Source organism: Elephantulus edwardii, unplaced genomic scaffold (genome assembly GCF_000299155.1).
Source record: "Elephantulus edwardii isolate Elephantulus edwardi_28Jun2011 unplaced genomic scaffold, EleEdw1.0 scaffold00027, whole genome shotgun sequence".
Classification (NCBI taxonomy): Eukaryota; Metazoa; Chordata; class Mammalia; order Macroscelidea; family Macroscelididae; genus Elephantulus; species Elephantulus edwardii.
In genome coordinates this window covers 12,221,472-12,240,621 of record NW_006399777.1, presented here as the reverse complement: position 1 = coordinate 12,240,621, position 19,150 = coordinate 12,221,472, and the positions used below count along the sequence as shown (strand labels likewise).

The window sequence follows — 19,150 nt, the reverse complement described above, 5'->3', positions numbered from 1 at the left end:
TTAGGGCTGTTGTACATAGGGTCGCTATGAGTCACAGGCAACTTGACGGCACATAACAACAAACAACAACAAAATGGAATTCATTTTGTATCAGAGTTCTAGGATTTTTTAAAAAGTTTTTGCTTTGTTTTCTTTTTATTTATTTTGTATTATACTAGTTTATTTACAAAATTTGCATGCACTGTGTTTCAGACCAGATTTTTCCAGTTTCCCCTCACCTCTCTCCCCCCATCAAATTGTACAAGCCCATGATTAATCCACACATCCTAACACACACCCTCAGCCCTCTGCTCCCACCCTCGCAACCCCCTTCGATCCTCATACTCATTTTACAATAATGGTTTTATCCCATTGATATTTTTATCATTCATATATATTGTGTCTCATGCATGTACACTGTGATTGCTTTACACAATATTTCACTTATATGATGCTGAGTTTATGTATACTGTGGGGGTTTTGACTCTTACAATTATCTGACTAATAGCATCTCATCCAGGGTCTTCCTCTCCTGCACTGACCCTCCACCCTTCCAAACATGATGTCCTTCTCCAAGGACTGGCCCCTCCTGGCAACATGCCCAATGTATGTGAGACGGAGCTTTCAAATCCTTGCCTCCAGGGAGCAGCCTCTGGTGACCTGGTGGTAAAGAATTGAGCTGTCAACCCAAAGGCATGTGGTTCGAATCCACCAGCTGCTCTGCAGGAGAAAGATAGGCAGTCTGCTCCCGTGTGATTTACTGCTTCTGAAAACCTGCTGGGGGCTCAGTGAGGAGTTGGCTCCAAATTGATGGCACCCAAACACCACCACCAACATCCCTTTGAGATAGGCTTTAACATCCCATTTAGCAGATGAGGAAGTTGAGGCCCAGAGGAGCTATGTGATAGAAGACTTCATATCTGTCTAGAGAAGGCTGCAGGTTGAGGTGACTCACCACCTCCTTGCTCCAGTGCCCCTTCTCCTTCCTGAGGCCTCCTGTGGCACTGGGGGCCCCCTCCTGGCTGGAGATCTCTGGACACTCTCATGAAACAGCAGAAAGGCCGCCTTCACCATGTCGAAGGCAGTGCCCCAGGCCAGCGACTCTGTGAGGTCCACAACCACGTGTCCATTTGTGTGACCACAGCACAGGTTCTAGAAGGAATCCAGCAGGGCATGTGCCCACCAGTGGAAGGACAAAGTCCAGAGGCAGCCAACCCACACACAGCATTCTTTCCAGAACTGACAGCTGCAGCCCCGGCCCTGAAACTACGCAGAAGGATTGCGATTTGGATACTATCTTAAGGACCTGGCTGCAGAGGTTTCCAAGTCAGCGATGGGCATGGGGAAGGGAGAGGCGAGTGACTTTCTAGAGCCCACTGAGTGTTTCTAACCCCCTGGGTCTGGCTAGAAACATCTCAACATTGCAGGCATCTCCCGGGGTTATGTTTTAGGGGTGCCCTGAACCAGGCTGGTTCATAAACTCCAAGGGGCCTCTCTGGACAATGGCAGCCCTTTGCTCTCTGGGAGGCTGAGAGCTCACGGGACCTTGGTCAAGTGCAAGGCTGAGTGCAAGGGTGAAAGGTGTGGATGGAGGGGGTTTAAGAGGATGTCCATGAGAAGCCAGAATTCGGGGGCAGTCAGGGTGGCTGTGAGGGCCCATTGGTAGTTTCTTGCATTCTTGAGGAACGTTCAAAACTGGGGGTCTTCTTGGAACAGGCGCCCAAATCTTCCTGCTCAGCACCAAGGAGCTGAGGAAGGAGCTTATTTTTTTCCTTTTCCCTAGAAGGAGCCTCTGGGTCTCTGGCTAAAGCGTCAGGTTCCTCACGCTAGCAAAGAACTCTCCTTGCAAGCCAACACCATTCAGCCTGTCTCCTCAGACTCAGCTCCCGCCTCCCAGCTCGCCCTGTCACTGCAGGACTTCTGACCATGTTCAAGCCCTTACCCTCTGCTAGGAACGCCTTTCCCTTCTCCAACCTCTTATCATCACACAGGTGTCACTTTGTCGTTCTGTATTGTCACAGTTGGAACCAGCTAACTCAGACCTGACCTTTAAGCAGGTTTTCAAGCAGCTATAAATGACACAGGAGGAGATGGCCCACCCTTTCCCCTCAGAGGGGCTGGTGGATTCGAACTGCCTGCCTTTGCATTGGCAGGGCAACTGCTTACCCTCTCAGCCACCCGCGAGCCTTCGCACAGTGAGAAGAGAACACTTTGTGTTACAATGTTAAGAGGATGTAGGTGACTTAGTAGAAGCTTCGGAAGATTCACAAGACGTGGGAGAACATTCGATTTCTAGCCAAACTTCACTCTAAAGCTACAGACTGGGAAGGGAGACAGTTACACACTGTTCTGTACCCTAATTCCGCACACAGCACGCCCCCAGTCGGGTTAGCTGGCCTGGAGGATGTGGGCGGGGGTGGGTATGTGTGTTTAATGGCGTTGAAGCTGAAGGTGTCAGGGTTTAAGGGCTAGAAAACGTGAAGGTGGCTGAGTGGGGACTGTGAACCGCACTGATGTACTCTCCCGAGTCTCCGGCTATCTGGTCTTAAAGACTCGTTTTTGAAAACAAAACGGTGAGTCTACAATTGGCGGATGAAATCCCGACACCAGCCTTTTCTAAAGCTGCTGGTGACAGGCTCCTAACGTCTCCATAGCTTGAATCCATGGTCTGATGGAAGGGAGTGTATGTCCCACTGAGCCCTGTGCGTGAGCCCTGTTAGGTAGCCCTGTGAGCGACGCGGAGCTGAACGTGGCTGGACAGTGGGACTGGGGACAGATGCGGCTGGGGACTGGCAGCCCAGGCTGAGCCTGAGCCTGAGCCTTCTGCAAACACCTCCACTTTGCACTCACCCCGAGTTTTCCAGAATGTGGCTGTACAAAATGACGACATAGTCCTCACCGATGAGGACACCTGGCCATTTGGGGCACTTCTTCTGTGTGAGAAACTACAAACAGGGTTCAAGGAAAGAGAAATCTTCATCATTTAACCCCTCAGGGACTTGGTGGGTTACTGTTAAAACTGTTGTCATAAAAGACAAAGATGCTGAAGTTTCAATAAGATGCCGCATCCACTTGCAACGTAATTCGTCAGGAGCACAGCCAAGAACTGTGTGTCTCAGGGCCTTGTGACAAAGTGACAGAGCTGGTGTAGTGCATCCTTCGGACACAGAATAAACATTCTCCCACAGAACGCTTCCTCTGCTGGGCCCTGGATTCTAGTGTGGAGGGTTCATTGGTATTTGTAAATATTCGCTTTCCTCCCGGCCACATCGAACTGGCCCACTCTGGTTTTGGAGGAGGGGGGTCAATTGGTAGGAACTTTCCTACGCAGATGACCTCTGAAGGGTGCAGGTGAGCCTCACTGGGTCACACCCATCCTTGGACTCAACGAAAATCCAGCTAATTAGGGAAGAAAAGAAGCTATTTTTTCTGAGCTCTGGAGGTGGGTTGCTGGCTGCCTTTTGCATTCCTCTCTGCCCACTTATTCCCAAGGCATCTGACAGGGGTGCCACATTGGTGAAGTTCGCAGAAAGGCTTCTCACAGCAGAAGTAACTGCCTAGCTCAAAAAAACTTTCTTAGAAAAATCGCTCCCCTCAGTGCTCACAGGGAAGGTTTTATGGTTGCTGCTTTTTTTAGCTGCTGGCTTTAGTGATAAGGAGTTACGCTGCCAATCCAAAGGCACATGGTTCAAATCCACTAGTTGCTCGGTGCGAGAAAGATGGGCCATTTCCTCCCATGCGATTTACTGCCTCTGAAAACCTGCTGGAGGGTCAGCTGTGGGTCAGTTCCAACACGTTCATCCACAACCACAACAACCACAACCACCACCACCACCACCACCACCACCCAATTACAGAAAGGATTCGCAATGACTTACATCTCATGGACTGACAAAAGAACAAACAAGTCTACCTTGGAGAAAGTGTAACCAGGATTCTCCTTGGAAGCAAGGATGATAAAGCTGCATCTCACATACTTTGGGCCTGTTGTTAGGAGAGGCTGTTTGCTGGACATCAAGTTTGGAAAAATGAAGGGTCAGCAAAGGTGAGGAAGACTCAAAGAGAAGGTCTGACACCGTGACTGCAGCAGTGGGCTCAAGTGTCTCTCTTTATCCTGAACGTCACTTAAAATCACTCCTAGTAGAATGCTGGAAAACAAGGGGGACTACTTCCCTTTCTGGGGTGGCAGGGCCACACCTATAATGGCTTTTTACAGACTGAGGCTCCCATTACCAGACACCTGCCCAGGGGAACCTTAATGAAATCTCTGTGACTCTTTTTTATTTTATTTTATTATTTTTGTGTGCGTGTACTGTCAAATCAGATCTGACTGGTACAGGAGGAGGTTGTCCCTCCTTCCCCGGCAGAGCATCTGGTGGATTCGAACCGTTCGCCTCTGGGATTGTAGTTGCAGCTCCTTGCCACTAGGCCACCAGAGCTCCCCTATCTCTGTGACTCTTAATGCCAGATTATTATTGTTGTGCTGTAGAGTTGGAACGGACTCTTAGCTGACCCTCCAGCGGGTTTTCAGAGGCAGTTAATCACATGGGAAAAGACTGCTTATCCTTTTTCCACAGAGCAGCTGGTGGCCTCGAACTGCGTGCAGTGCAGCTTCTTGCCACTAGGCCACCAGAGCTCCCCATTAGATTAGCGTTTTAAAACTATTGATCCTTTACTCTCTCTGAGTCGCCTCTAGGGTGCTGGACAGGTGTCTACCACGGCCCAAGCCACCTGATAACCCTTCTGGAATCCTCCACTGGACCACACATTCCTCAGCACAGTGACCCTCTCCTACTCATCAATGCTGCCAGCTCCTTGCACAGAACCAGCAGCCACGGGGGTCCACTTCCTCTCACAGCAGGGAACCCCGCGCGTGCCAGACTCCAGCTGTACCCAGCAGGGGGTCTGGAGGCTCATTTTATACAACACACTGTCACCTGGTTTTCCATGGGAGATACCCTTGGGTGGGGACCAAAGTGCCAACCTTCGGGGGTGGCAGGCAAGCGCATGCGTTCAGTTTTCACACCACACATACGGGCTAGGGCATAGCAGCTGCCCAGTGAGCGTTTCTGAAGTGACTGTGTGAAGGTGTGACTTCACGAAAGGTAAGCTCTGTACTTATTTGATTAACTGTGAAGGCCGCCACGCATGGGAGGGGGCCACGTCTCAGGTGCCCCGGGCTGGTGGGTGCTGAGGTGGGTGGAGTGCGCACGTGTGTCTGTGTGTGTGTGTGTGTGTGTGCGTGCCACGACTCAGGTGTCCTGGGCTGGTGGGTGCTGAGCTGGGTGGAGTGCGCACGTGTGTGTGTGTGTGTACATGTACGTGTGTGGGCCACGTCTCAGGTGCCCTGGGCTGGTGTGTGCTGAGGTGGGTGGAGCACGCACGTGTGTGTGCGTGCGCCACGTCTCAGGTGCCCCGGGCTGGTGGGTGCTGAGGTGGGTGGAGTGCGCACGTGTGTCTGTGTGTGTGTGTGTGTGTGTGTGTGTGTGCGTGCCACGACTCAGGTGTCCTGGGCTGGTGGGTGCTGAGCTGGGTGGAGTGCACACGTGTGTGTGTGTGTGTGTGTACATGTACGTGTGTGGGCCACGTCTCAGGTGCCCTGGGCTGGTGTGTGCTGAGGTGGGTGGAGCACGCGTGTGCGTGTGTGTGTCCTCACTCCCCGTATTGCCCCGGGGGCGGCATCTCTTACCGTGGTGTATTTGCCCAGCTGGCAGAGCGAGGGGAAGGTTTCCTGGTGGGCTTTGCGGATGGTCTCTGTGAGGTCGTCCAGCTCCGCTGTCATCTCGTAGCTTTCCGGGCTTTCCTGCTTCGAAGGCTCCTTCTTCTTCTTGTTCCTGTCATTCCTGACAGCTGGAAACGAGAGAGCAGGCAGGTCAGGGGTCAGCACGGCCAAGCCGACACTGTCTGAACTGGGAGGGTCCGCCTCCCAGACACACCGGAGGAACTGTCCCCTGCCTGGGCCAAGAGAGCATGAGGGGTGCAGGAACACCGCCCAGGAACAGGAATGCGGCCACCCGAGCAGCCAGGACAGAGAACCGGTTCTTTTCTTTTTAATCTTTTTTTTCCCTCTTAAATGAATTTTAATGAAAGTTTACAGACACTGACGGTTTCCAGTCATTCATTGTTGCACTTTTCTCCCTATCCACCCTTCCCCCCAATTCACTCTTCTCTTTGAAAGAAAAAGAAAAACTTTCACTGTTATGCAATCCCTCCCTCCCTCCCAAGTCCACTCCACTGTGCAGCCTTCATTCTAGACTCCTGTCATGACAATAATACCCAATCACATATCCCTTTTATAAACAGTTCTCTCCCTCATCTGTTTCAATGCAGTATACGTCATTCCACCCCTCCTTCTCTGTCTTCCCTCAACCTCGATGTCAGTCCCGTTTTACAACAGTGGCCCTATGCAATATTTGTCCTTTTGTGACCGAGATACTTCACTCAGCATATGTCCTTCAGGGTCACCCATTTCGTATAATATGAGTTCCTTGTTTTTCAATGCAGCATAATATTCCATTATGTGACTATATCACAGCTTCTCTATCCATTCATTTGTTGCAGCTTTGTATGCAATAGCAAAGAGCTGGAAACAACCCAAGTGTCCATTAACAAATGAATGGATAGAGAAGCTGTGGTATATTCACACAAAGGAATACTATGCTGCAATGAAAAACAAGGAACTCATGCAATATTTCAAAATGAATGACCCTGGAGGACATTATACTGAGTGAACTATCTCAGTCACAAAAGGACAAATATTGCATAGGGTCACTGTTGTAAAACGGGACTGACATCAGGGTTGAGGGAAGACAGAGAAGGAGAGGAGGAATGATGTATACTGCATTGAAACAGATGAGGGAGAAAACTGTTTAAAAGGGATCTATGATTGGGTATTATTGTCATGACAGGAGTCCAGAATGAAGGCTGCATGTGGCGTGGACTTGGGGGGAGGGATTGCACAACAATGAAAGAGTTTTTCTTCTAGTTCTCAAGGAGAAGAGTGAATTGAGAGGGAGGGGGTGGGCAGGGAGAAAAGTGCACAATGAATGACTGGAAACCGTCAGTCTCTGTAAACTTTCATTAAAATTAATTAAAAAACACATTAAAAAATTCTGAGTAAAAAAAAAATTCTGCGTATCGACTCTGGCGTTCTGTTGCTATTTGTAAAGTTACTTAAAAAAAATTTGCTGTAACATGAAAACCCTTCAACCCTCCAGCCTGGAAGATCAGTTCTGTCAGTCAGAAGATCATTTACAGTCATGTGACCTCACGTCCTGTCCGCCCGAGTCACTCTCAGTGAGTGTGTGTGCCCTTTGGCCTGCCATGTGCCCAGCTCAAGCCCACAGCCTGGCCCAGGCCCAGTGCCAGGCCCAGGGTCTAGTGTCCTGCAAGCTGAGCCCACAAGATGACTTCAAACCCCAATGTAACTGTAAGCTTTCCTCTCTGGCTCGCATCTCCTGGGGGAGGAAACTGAAGCCGAGGGGAGCAGGTAGGTGTAACCATGCCACGCCAACAGCCTGCAGGGACCCAGTGTCCTGTGTGTGTCCCACTCGGAGCTGGGACTCTGAGCTGCAAAATGACCCAGGGCATAATATGATCTGTGCTAAGAGGATTTGGCCCAGGCTGCCTCAGCGGGAGCTCCCTGGGTCTCCGGGTGGATGGGAAGTGCTCTCTGAGTCTCTATCTCAGGCTCTGTTCGGGGCAGGAGCTGAGGGAAGAGTGACAACAAACAGAAAGAGGACAGAAGGTGGAAGGAGAGAGAGAAACAGAGAGAGACAAGAGGGGTGTGCAAAGGGTATTAAAAACATGTCATCACAGCACCTGGATAAGCTGTTCACACCTGCTGAGGACAGAGCGCAGGGAACAGAAAGAAAACTTCCTGAATACCCTGACAGATGCACTCAGAACCTGGCATTATTTACCAGGAGGGCAGTTCTAAATGCATCTCAAAGATCAAGCCGCGGAGCCTCAGAGGGGCTCGGAAGCATCCCTGTGTTCACTCAGGAACACATTCTTTCCTCACTCGTCACCTGACCCTCCCTAACAAAGCGAACATGTTTTCTTTCCCTGAAGACTCAGTGATGACACCCTTCTTTGGCTCAGAACGTTTCTAGATTACCAGAGAGATGAAACGGTAGAGACAGTTTTGGGTAAACTCTGTCTCAAATGCCTTCATTTGTGGAGCAGAACACAGGGTGGTGGGTGTTGTTTGATGCCATCGAGCCGAGTACAAGCCACAGTCACTCGATGTACAGCAGATCTGAACGCTGTCCTGTCCTGCGACGTCCTCACACTTGACAAGGTGACTGCTGCAAAGGGCTCTGGTGTGTCAGGGCCTGTGAGGACGGTGCAGCATAGAACAGAGTTCAGATCTTTGGTTCATAACATTGCTATGAGAGACGTACTCGACTTGATGCTATTGGAGACGTCAAGTCTAGTAAGATTCACAGCGACTGTATGAACAAAAGATCTGAAGCCTGTCCTATCCTGTGCCGTCCTCACACTTCCTGACACACCAGAGCCCATTGCAGCAGTCACCATGTCAATCCACCTGGTTGAGGGTCACTGACCCTCCACCCTTCCCAGCATCATGCAGTGTTTCAAAGCAGAGGGATTACAGAGAGTATGGCCCACAAAGAAAGATGGTGAAGAGGGATGAGAAGCCCTTGGGAGAAAAGGCTTCAAGATGGGCTGGCCCAGCGGTTCTCTGTGAGGAAGAGGGATCCCCGAGGTGAGGCTTCAGGTATGTGACTATCACTCACTCCCCACTGTGTCTGACCAATCTCCTTCTTTCCTGACTCTCCCAAGGACCTTTTCTTCAGCTAATGCCAAAGTCAAATTGAAACAACAATCCTTCCAAAATGGTCTGAGGAAAACACTTTGGCATTTCTTCAAGACTGAAAAATTAGAATGGCCGCATGACCCAGCCATTTCACCTCTCATGTGATATCAAAGAGAAAAGAAACAAATGTCCACAGAACGTGTGTGCAGAAAAGCTCAGGACAGCATTATTCGTAATAGCTTCAAAGTGGGAAGAACCCAAATTCCATCAAATGAGATTAGAAAAATAAAAAAATGCAGTATACCTCGATGGTGGAATATTATTTGGCCATAAAGAATGAAGTACTGTAATATGTACAATAATACAGATGAACTCTGAAATACGAGGCTAAGGGGAAGAGTCAGTCAAAACCACTATGTGATACACGGACACATTTACATGAAATATCCAGACTACACAAATCCATGGAAACAGAAAGTAGATTAATGGTTGCCAGGGAATTAATTAATGGTTTCAGAGGGAGAGGGAGTGAGGGCTAGTGGGATGGGTTCTTCTTGGGGTGATAAAAATGCTCTGAAATTAGAGAGGGGGGACAACTGTGTGACCTTCTAAATATATTAAACCACTTAAAGCAAGCAAACTTGTTACTGTTGAGTTTATCGGGACTCAAGGTCCAATAGGACAGAAGAGAAAGACTGCCCATGGGGTAACCTCTGGAGGAGAAGATACACCATATCTTTCTCCTGGATGGTGGCTGGTGGGTTCAAACTTCCAATTTTGCAGCTAGGATTTCAGCGCTTAACTACTATGTCAACATTCATAGTTAGTAATAGTAGTAGCAGTTGCTGTTGTTATGTGCTGTCGAGTCACCTGTGACTCATAGTGACCTTATGTACAAGCAGCTCTGAAGCCTGCTCTATCCTGAGCCAACCTCACCATCTCTGACACACCTACCCGTTACCCCAGTCACTTAATTAATCCATTTCCTTGAAGGTCTTCCCCTCCTGCACTGTCCCTCTACCCTCCCAAGCATAATGTCCCTCTCCAAGGACTGTTCCCACCTTGAAACATGCCCAAAGTATGTCAGACAGAGCTTCAGAATCTTTGCCTCCAAGGAGCAGCCTGATTTCACCCTCTCTAGGACGAACAAGTTTGCTCATAGTTGTAACCACACTGAAAACCACTTTAAAATCGTAAGACTTGTTGTTATGTGTCATCGAATTGCCTGCAATTCAGAGCGACCCTATGGACAACAATACCTCTGAACTCTGCACTATCCTGAGCCAATCTCACTGTCTCCAACACGTCTACCTCCATTGCCCCAGTTACTGCATCAATACATCTCATCTGAGGTCTTCCTCTCCTGCACTGCCCCTCTACCCTTCCAGTTTGATGTCCTCCTCCAAGGACTGGTCCTCCTGGCCACGTGCCCAAAGCATGTGGGATGAAGCTTCAAAATCCTAGCCTCCAAGGAGTAGCCTGGCTTCACCTGTTTGTTCTCCTGGCAGTCCATAGTATGTTCAGTACTCTTCTCCAACAACACAACTCAAAGGCATTGATTCTTCTTCTGTCACCCTCAGTCACTCTTAGTCCAGAACGCCAATGCATTGCAATTAATTGGGAAAACCATGGTCTGAATCAGGTGCACCTTAGTCTCTAGTCTGACATTCTTGCTCTTTAGCACTTTGGAGAGGTTCCTGACAGCAGATTTCCCTAATGTAATTCACCTTTTGATTTCCTGATTGCTGTTCCCAAGAGGAGTGATTGTGGAGCCAAACAAGCTGAAATGGTTAACAATCTCAATCTCTTCACCATCTATCATTGTGCTACCAGATGGCCCAGTGATTAGAATCTTTATCTTCTTGATGTTGAGTTTCAATTCTATTGAAGACTATAGACCTTGACCTTCTGCAGCAAATGCTTCAGGTCCTCCTCAGGTTCAGCAGTCGAGGTTGTGTCATCTGCATAATGCAGGTTGTTAAGTCTTCCTCCAACCCTGATGCCACATTCCTCTCATAAAGTCCAGCATCCTGAACGATCCCTTCTACATACAGATTGAAAAGTGGAGACAGGACACAGCCCTGATGCACTCCTTTCCTGATTTTGAACCATGCCATGTTTCTTTGCTCTGTTCTAACGCCTGCTTCCTGGTCCAAGGATAAGTTTTGCATGACCACAATCAAGTGTTCTGGGATTCCCAATCTCCTCACGTTTAGTCACAGTTTGCTGTGATGCACACAGTCAAATGATTTTGCATAGTCAACTGATAGATAGTCTTCTGACACTCTCAGCTTTCAGCCGAGATCCACCTGATATTGGCAGTGATGTCCTTAGTCCCATGGCCTTTTCTAAACCCAACTTACATTTCTGATAGTTCTCTGTTGACAAGAGAGCTCATTTTGAGATAATCTTTAGTAAGATTTTGCTTGGCAGCGATACTAGTGATCTCCCTCGATAATTTCCACACTCTCGGGTCGTCTGTTTTGGGGAATGTGAATAAATATGGATTTCTCACAGTCCATTGGTGAGATTTCTTGACACCGCCTGGTGAGCATGTCCAGGACAGCATCTGTTTGCTGAAATATGTCAACTGGTATTCCATCAATTCCTGGGGTCTTGTTTTTTGCCAAGTCCTTCAGAGCAGTTTGAATTTACCATTGCCTCTTGATCCTATGTTGTTTCACAAAATTCTTCGGTGTCAGCCAATTCTTCTTCTTTTTTTGTTTTTTTTAGTTTTTATTTTATTATTTTTTGTGTGTACCAACACAGTGGATCTAACTGGTACAGGAAGAGATTGCCTCTCCTTCTCCAGCAGAGCATCTGGTGGTGGATTTGTACCTTCCACCTCTGGGATTGCAGTGCAGCTTTTTGCCATTAGGCCATCAGAGCCCCCAGCCAATTCATTTAGGTACAGTGACTCTCTGTACTCCTTCCATCTTCTTCTAATGCTTCCTGGGCCTTAGGGTACATAAATCATATCTTTTCAAAACAACAATAAAAAAATAATTTATCTTCACAAAGGCCACAAGGGACTAAACACTAAGAACTTCTCGGATGAGAACTGGGAGCTGAGATGGTGCCTCTGAGCACTCGAAGCACAACTACAACAGTGAGAACCTTTATCGATTGCTTGGCAAAGGTCAAGGAGCCCAGCGGTGCAGTATGCTGCGTGTCAGGCTGATATCCAAAGGGAGGTGGTTCAAATACAGAACGTGCGGCTTGTGAGAAAGATGGGCAGTCTCCTTCCATAAAGACTTCTAGCTTTCGAAACCTATGGGTCAGAATTGACTGGATGGCAATGGGTTTAGCAAGAGCTTCAGGCAATGTGAGAATTCTGGCTCAGCAAGTTCACACAGGTGACAACCCTCCTTCTATACGCGAGGAATGTCGAGTCCAAGGTCATCCTGTCTGAAAGGAGTACAATCAGGATTTTGGTGGGAAATAGGAACAAAGCAGAAAAGAAGGATCACGTGCACCGTGCAAACACACACTCTTTCTCTCCCTCTCTCCCTTCCTTTCTCTCTTCCTCCCTCCCTGCTTCTCTTTCTCTTTCTGTCCCCCTCTCTCTCCCTGCTTCTCTTTCTCTTTCTCTCCCCGTCTCCCTCTCTCTCCTATGATCCCAGCCAGAGGTAGGTCTGGACAATCTGAGTCTGCACTCACAGGAGTTCAGCTAGACTGGCCCAACTCTCCCCCAGCCCCCTCCTCCCACCAAGGCCCAGGACTCGGAGGTCTGTCTGGAAGGGAAGGTTTAGGGAAGACAGGAAAGGAGGAAGAAGTGGGGGGGAGGACTCTCTGATCATATAACAATTAATTTAATCTCCTTTGTTTTAACAAACACGTGTTGTTATGTGCCATCGAGTTGGAACTGACTCACAGCTGACCCTCCAGTAGGTTGTCAGAGGCTGTAAATTGCACAGGAGGAGAAGGCCCACCCTTCTCCGGAAGAGCAGCTGGTGAATTTGAACCACGTGCCTTTGGGATTGCAACATTATCTTTCTGAGGGTTCTCTGTCGACGAGAGAACTCTGTTTGATAATCTTTAGCAAGATTTTGCATCTTACCATGAGGACACCACAACTCGGAAAGGACTCTCTGCAGTCACCAAGAAGAGAGTGTGATCCAAACAGAGGGATTCTGGGCCAGGTGAGTGGAGGAGGTGCCTACAGGTGAGCCGGGACAGGGACCCCTGCTGGGTTGGGCGCTGGTCTTATAAAGTACCATCAGTCAATGAGCTCAGCCTCACAGTACCCCCATCCAAGTACAAGAGCATGAAACTCTAACAGATCCTGGGGGCCCCTCATGCTGTCACCATGGGAACACCTGACCCTGAGGAACTGTGAGCCGCCTCCTGTGCCCCAGGTCCAGATCGGCAGCACAGCCCCGACTGGTGGCCAGGAGATGCCTGTGCTCTGTCCAGGATTTCCCCTCCCAGAGCAAAGCCCACCTCCACGCCCTCAGAGCCTCCAGGACCCCTGGGACTCTGGAGACACTACCTGAAATGCAGGACACAGTCAGTCTTCTGGAGCTAATGTTCCAGTAACACCAAGACCCTGATGCTGACAGACGAATGTTCTAAACAAGCGGCCTCTGCAGCTTCCCTGATCTTCAACTCCCTGATCTTCAACTGCTCCTGGGATGCAGGCCTGGTGCTTGGGCCAGGCGAGCGGATGGATGCCAGGAACCTCCAGGACCAAGGGGGAGGGGGAAGAGCACACACACAGCCACGCAGGCGTGGGGGCTCTCGGCCCCTCTGAGGAGTCCTGGTCAGCCGCTGCTAAGGGCCGTGGTACAGGAGAGGCTGGGGTGGGGCAGGGACTCGCTCTCTCCTATACGACCATGATGGTCCAGACGGCCGCTGGGGGCTGTGAGGGGAGTGAGCCTGGGGACAAGCATGGGCTCCTTGGGTGACCCACTGTAACCGACGCCAGTGGAATCTGGTCCCCTCATTTCTCAGAGAGAGTGCACACAGGGGAGCCTCCCCAGGACCTCACAGATGCTGTGCTGCACAGGGAGGGGCTAGTCCAGCGGGTGAATGACAGGTTAGTTTGTCGCGTGTAGGGGACCTACAATCTGATCCTTGCCCCGTCCTGTGTCAACATCACAATTTCTGCCACGCTCAAGCCCACGGCTGCAGCCACTCCGTCTGGTGGAGGACCTTCCTCTCTTTCACTGACCCTCCACCGTTCCAAGGATAACGCCCCCCTCCAAGGAATCGCCAATCCCAGCACCAAATCCAAAGGACGTGAGATCAAGCTTTGCCACCTTCGCCTCCAAGGAGCACTCTGGCTGCACTTTCCCGCCCAAGATGTATCTGTTCTTCTGCAACAGCGGACTTGAGCACAGAGTCTGAGGGAGGCACGAGATCAGGCAGTGTGTCGAGGAACCTGACGGCACCTATCCTATCAGCGTCCTCCAGGTGCTGCCTAAGCCTTCTTTCTTAGGTCGTTTAATGCTTGTAACAGTCACACTTTGGTGGCTTAGTGAGAAGGAACTGAGCTGCCAACCCAAACACACACAGTTCAAATCCACCAGCTGCTCTGTGGGAGAAAGATGGGCAGTCTTCTCCCATGGAACGTACTGCCTCTGAAAACCCGCTGGAGGGTCAGCTCCGAGTCGGTTCCGACTTGACAGCATCCAACGACACTACAGAACAATGCTTCTGACAAACTTCTGTGGCAGGGCTCTCATTGTACCTGTTTCTCAGATGAGAAAACTGAGGGACGGGCAGGTGTGGAATCTGATGAAGGCATCCTAGAGTGATGTGGGGTGGGGAACGGGGCCTCCTGACCAGTGCTCTGTTGCAACTTTAGCATACACCTGACTTCCCAGTGCAGTGACATCGTGAAGGACATAGGAGCTCTGTGTGCATGCACTGATGGGTAGAGGAGCATGGAGGGGTCATGGGTCCAGCATGGGGAGTCTCAGTTTGGGGAACAGGGTGAATGAGGTAAGCAAAGGGGCAGGGACAGTGGCCAGAGAAAGGACATAATTGTGAATCAGCCCCAAAGACTGATCATGACATTTGATGGCCAATCTCTTCTTGTACTTCAGACTCCCAACAGGCTGGTCTACATGTCATGGACTTGGGATTCTGACAAGATGCTCTTTGACAAGGCACAGTCCAGCCCTGGGACAAGGCAGGTGGACAGGACAGGGCCACCTGTCACATCTTCATCAGTGCCCCTATCATGGTGGGGACACTCCCTGTTCCACTTGGGCCCTTTCAACAAGTATACTGTTATCTTGCTGTCACAGGCCATATTTTACCTGTCCCTGTGTCCCCAGGGCTGACTGCTGCCTGTCCCTGTGTCCCCAGGGCTGACTGCTGCCTGTCCCTGGGTCCCCAGGGCTGACTGCTGCCGGTCCCTGTGTCCCCAGAGCTGACTGCTGTCTGTCCCTGTGTTCCCAGGACTTACTGCTGCCGGTCCCTGTGTCCCCAGGGCTTACTACTGCCTGTCCCTGTGTCCCCAGGGCTTACTGCTGCCGGTCCCTGTGTCCCCAGGGCTGACTGCTGCCGGTCCCTGTGTCCCCAGGGCTGAATGCAGTGGCTGGTCCAGTGGGGAGAATGGCTTTGGGAGCGACAAGATGATCAGTGCATGAATGAGTCCGTCAGCTGTCAGGACGGTGACACAGAGCTCACACAAGCCCTCTTCTCCCAGAGCAGAGAGGTGTCGCGGTTCCCTGAGGCCACTCTCCACCCTTGCACCGTGGCCGGGAGGTTGATGAAGCCGGCGAAGCAGCCAAAGGGTCACCCGTGTGATTTACACACCGGGGAGGGCCCGGCCCGGCCTTTGCAAAGCACTCCTTGGACGAAAGGTGCTCCATAAATATCGCACATTCTCCTTGTGAGGGGCTAAGTGCTACAAATCAGATTTGGTGGCATAAAAGGAACGTATTTATGAGCCACTATCATATTGCAAATGAAATGAATGTAATAAAAGTGTCACTTATACAAATACCCCTGATGTACAGATCCCGACCTATGAATATGAAAACAGACACCCAAGCACTTTTATTTAAATGTCTAATCACGGAAATAAATGAAGTCATGTTCATTTTAATGTGTGCACTTGTGCATGTATCTGGAATCTGGATTCCCATGCACATGATAAAAATTCAACGCAGGAGACACTCAAAAGCTGTGGATCCAGCCGGGACGCAGAAGGCGATGGGAATGGCGCTTAACCAAAAATTCCTCCTTTTATTATTTTTTTAAAAATTCCTCCATCTATTTTTTTTTCAAATTTTTTGTGCATGTACTGTCAAATCAGATCTGACTGGTACAGGAGGAAATTGCCCCCCCTTCTCCAGCAGAGCATCTGGTGGATTCAAACCGTGTGCCTTTGGGATTGCAGTACAGCTTCTTGCCACTAGGCCACCAGAGCCCCCCCCCTTTTTTTTTAAAGTGATTTGCCCACGAAGTTCTCTGTATTGAGTTTAGCAAAGAAAGCATAATGGTGCATTCATTCTTGATTGAAAATGAAAGTCTGGGATCCATCTCTTTTGCCTCTTCAAGTCCCTGTTAACTATGGGAATCATGGATCACAGTAGAGCTATCTGCTGGCTGTGAAGTGGGAGGGCTTGCAAAGACTATATCGATATATTTAAAAGGACGTCACAGAAATACAGCTTAATCTTAAATATTTTTTTTGAGAACCATAGCTAAACAATTAATGAATTTGATGGTAAGTATGTATATATTCCTAATACTCAAAACTCAACTACTATTCAATTGGTTCTGATTCTTAACAACACTCCACTAGGATTTTGTTGTTGTCGTGGGCTGTTGAGTCAGAACTGACCCATAATTGATGCTCCAGCAAATTTTTAAAGGCAATAAATCCCATGGGAGAAGACTGTCCGCCTTTCTTCTGCAGAACAGCTGGTGGATTTGAACTGTGTGCCTATGGGATTGCAGTGCAGCCTCTTAGCACTGGGCCACCAGAGTGGTTTTCAGAGGCTGTAAATTGCATGGGTGCAGATGGCACATCTTTAGCTCGGAGCTGCTGGTGGGTTAGAAGTGGAGATGGGCAGCCTTTGGGTTACCAGTTCAACTCCCTACAGATGACACCACCTGAGGGTCCTACTTTTGTATAATTTTTTTGTTGTTGTTTTGATGTCACTGCTTTTATTTAACTTTTCTACTAGTTTATTTACAAAATTCAAATACAAATTTGAACAAACTGAACACTGGTGTACAAATGTCAGTTTGTGCCTCAGTTGTCATATTCTCAGGGTATATTCCAAATAGCTGGGTCATATGTCTACTTATAGCCCCCACTGACTCCCAGTGCTTGTGAACCATCCCTTCAAATCCTTACTTTTGTACAGTTTATGGATTTGAAGGGATGGTTCTCAAGCGTTGGAAGTCTGTGGGGGCTATAAATAGACAACATACTTGGCAGAGAATGAAAAGGTTGGTAGGTTCAAGTCCCCTCACAGAATCTCAAAAAAAAAATCCTGGCCATTGAAAACCCTATGGGGCCCAGTTCCTGTGTTGTTGTTTAGTCCTGTCGAGTCAACTATGACTTGTGGAGACCCTGTGAACAACGGATCTGAAGCCTGCCCTATTCGATGGCTTCCTCATCATCTCTGCTATACTTGCGTCCATCCTTATGGTCACGCGTTGAAGGTCTTCATCTGCCCTGTTGACTCTCCACCTTTCCAGGCACGATGTCCCATTTCAAGGAGAGACCTCTTCTAACAACATGCCCAAGGTGGTGAGACGAAGTTTCCCCATGCTGCCCTCTAAGAAGCATCCTGGCTATATCTTCTCCAAGACATCTCTGCTTGTTCTCTGGGCAGTCCGTGGGACATTCAGTGCCCTTCTCCAACACCACAACTCCAAGGCATCAATGCTTCTCCCATCATCCTTGAGTTGGGGTCAAGTTGAAGGCAACTGGTTTTTCTTAATTATCTAAAAATGCAGGTCCTGTTGTAAAGGTGGGCAAGACCGTGGTGTGTGAACACACCCTCAAGATCAGATTTTCTTCGCTGGGAGGGGTTTTGTGTCTTTCCTGGCATGGAGGCTGCTCCATAAATGTTAACTGTATATTTAAACAAACAGGTGCAAGAGACATGAAGGCAGGGCGTTGGTGAAGAGGCTCTAGCCAAGGCTGCTCTGCCATCAGTGAGCCGTATATCCTTTTTTTTGGGGGGGGGGGGAACAGGGCACCATGAGTGCCCAGTGAATGCAGCAAACACGCGGGTTGCTTGGCCCTCCATTCTGGACTTTGAAATGGCACACTGAATTGCGTCCTCAGAAGCAGGGCACGTGGATGGACTGGGGAAGCAGCGTGATGGTGTGTACAAGTCTGTGGTGTGACGGATGTCCTTGAGACCCAGGCTGGGGCGAGGGGGTCATTTGAAAGCCTGTACAATATCTGAGGCATGAGAACAAATCTTTAGATTGAGAATTCTGAGTCCTTGACAAAGGGTCCCCATGTGTGTCAAATGGACTGGAGCAAAGGAGTGGATCTGGTTTTACAAGTGACATGCAGAAGAAATGCATGGAGACCTAATTCTGTACAAAGAAAACCGTATTCAACTCAGTCCTCCTGTGTAACACATGGGTCTCCTCTGTTCCGAATAAGCTTGGTTTTTCCTTCCTTCCTTCCTTCCTCCCTCCCTCCCTCCCTCCCTTCCTTTTAAAATTTCCTACTGTGTTAACTCTGAGGGAGCTCTGGTGGCCAAGTGGTAAGAAGCTGTGCTGCAATCCTGAAGGTAGGCAGTTGGAATCCACCAGCTGCTCTATGGGAGAAGGATGGGCAGTCTTTGCCGGTGTGATTAACAGCCTCTGGAAACCCATTGGAGGTTCAGCTATGGGGTTGGTTCTGACTCAATGGTACACAACAACAACAACAACAGGTTAACTAGGAGTTGTTTCAACTCAACAGCACTTAACAACAACAACATCAACAACAACAGGCTAACTAGGAGTTGTTTCAACTCAATGGCATGTAACAACAGCAACAAGAACAACAAGAATAACTCAATGTCTGTAAGTCCTTCACAGCCCTAGCACATATGGGGCCAAATGCTGCTTTCTCTCTTGCCAAGCGGTCCGTTACACTAACAACACTCAAAGCCATTTCACCCACATGACTCTATCACTGGTGGCTGTTGGACACGAAGACCTTTACCCGTTGTAGAGTGGACAGCGACTCCTTTGTTTTATAATTTCAAATGTTTTTCTCCATTTCTGTCTGTACCAGCACGAGGACATCTGTTAATTCAGCTTTCACACAGGGACTGGCCTGCAAAGTGGCCATCCATGCCGGGCAAGAGATTTGCAGTTTAAAGACTCAATTTTGAAAGACTAATTCAAAATTGGGAAGGTTGTACACCAGGGATGCGTCCTATCTCCATACCTTTTCAACCTGTATGCAGA

General features: G+C 49.1%; 1 protein-coding gene across 4 annotated transcripts in view; it reads right to left on the bottom strand.

Moving 5' to 3' along the window:
• RARB (retinoic acid receptor, beta) overlaps window positions 1–19,150 on the bottom strand; it is a 571,381-nt gene that overhangs the window by 27,179 nt on the left and 525,052 nt on the right. For all 4 annotated transcript variants that reach the window (XM_006883350.1, XM_006883348.1, XM_006883351.1 and 1 more), the window contains one exon: window positions 5,669–5,829. In XM_006883350.1, coding sequence (XP_006883412.1) covers window positions 5,669–5,829 — 161 coding nt within the window. The remainder of the gene's footprint in view (window positions 1–5,668; window positions 5,830–19,150) is intronic.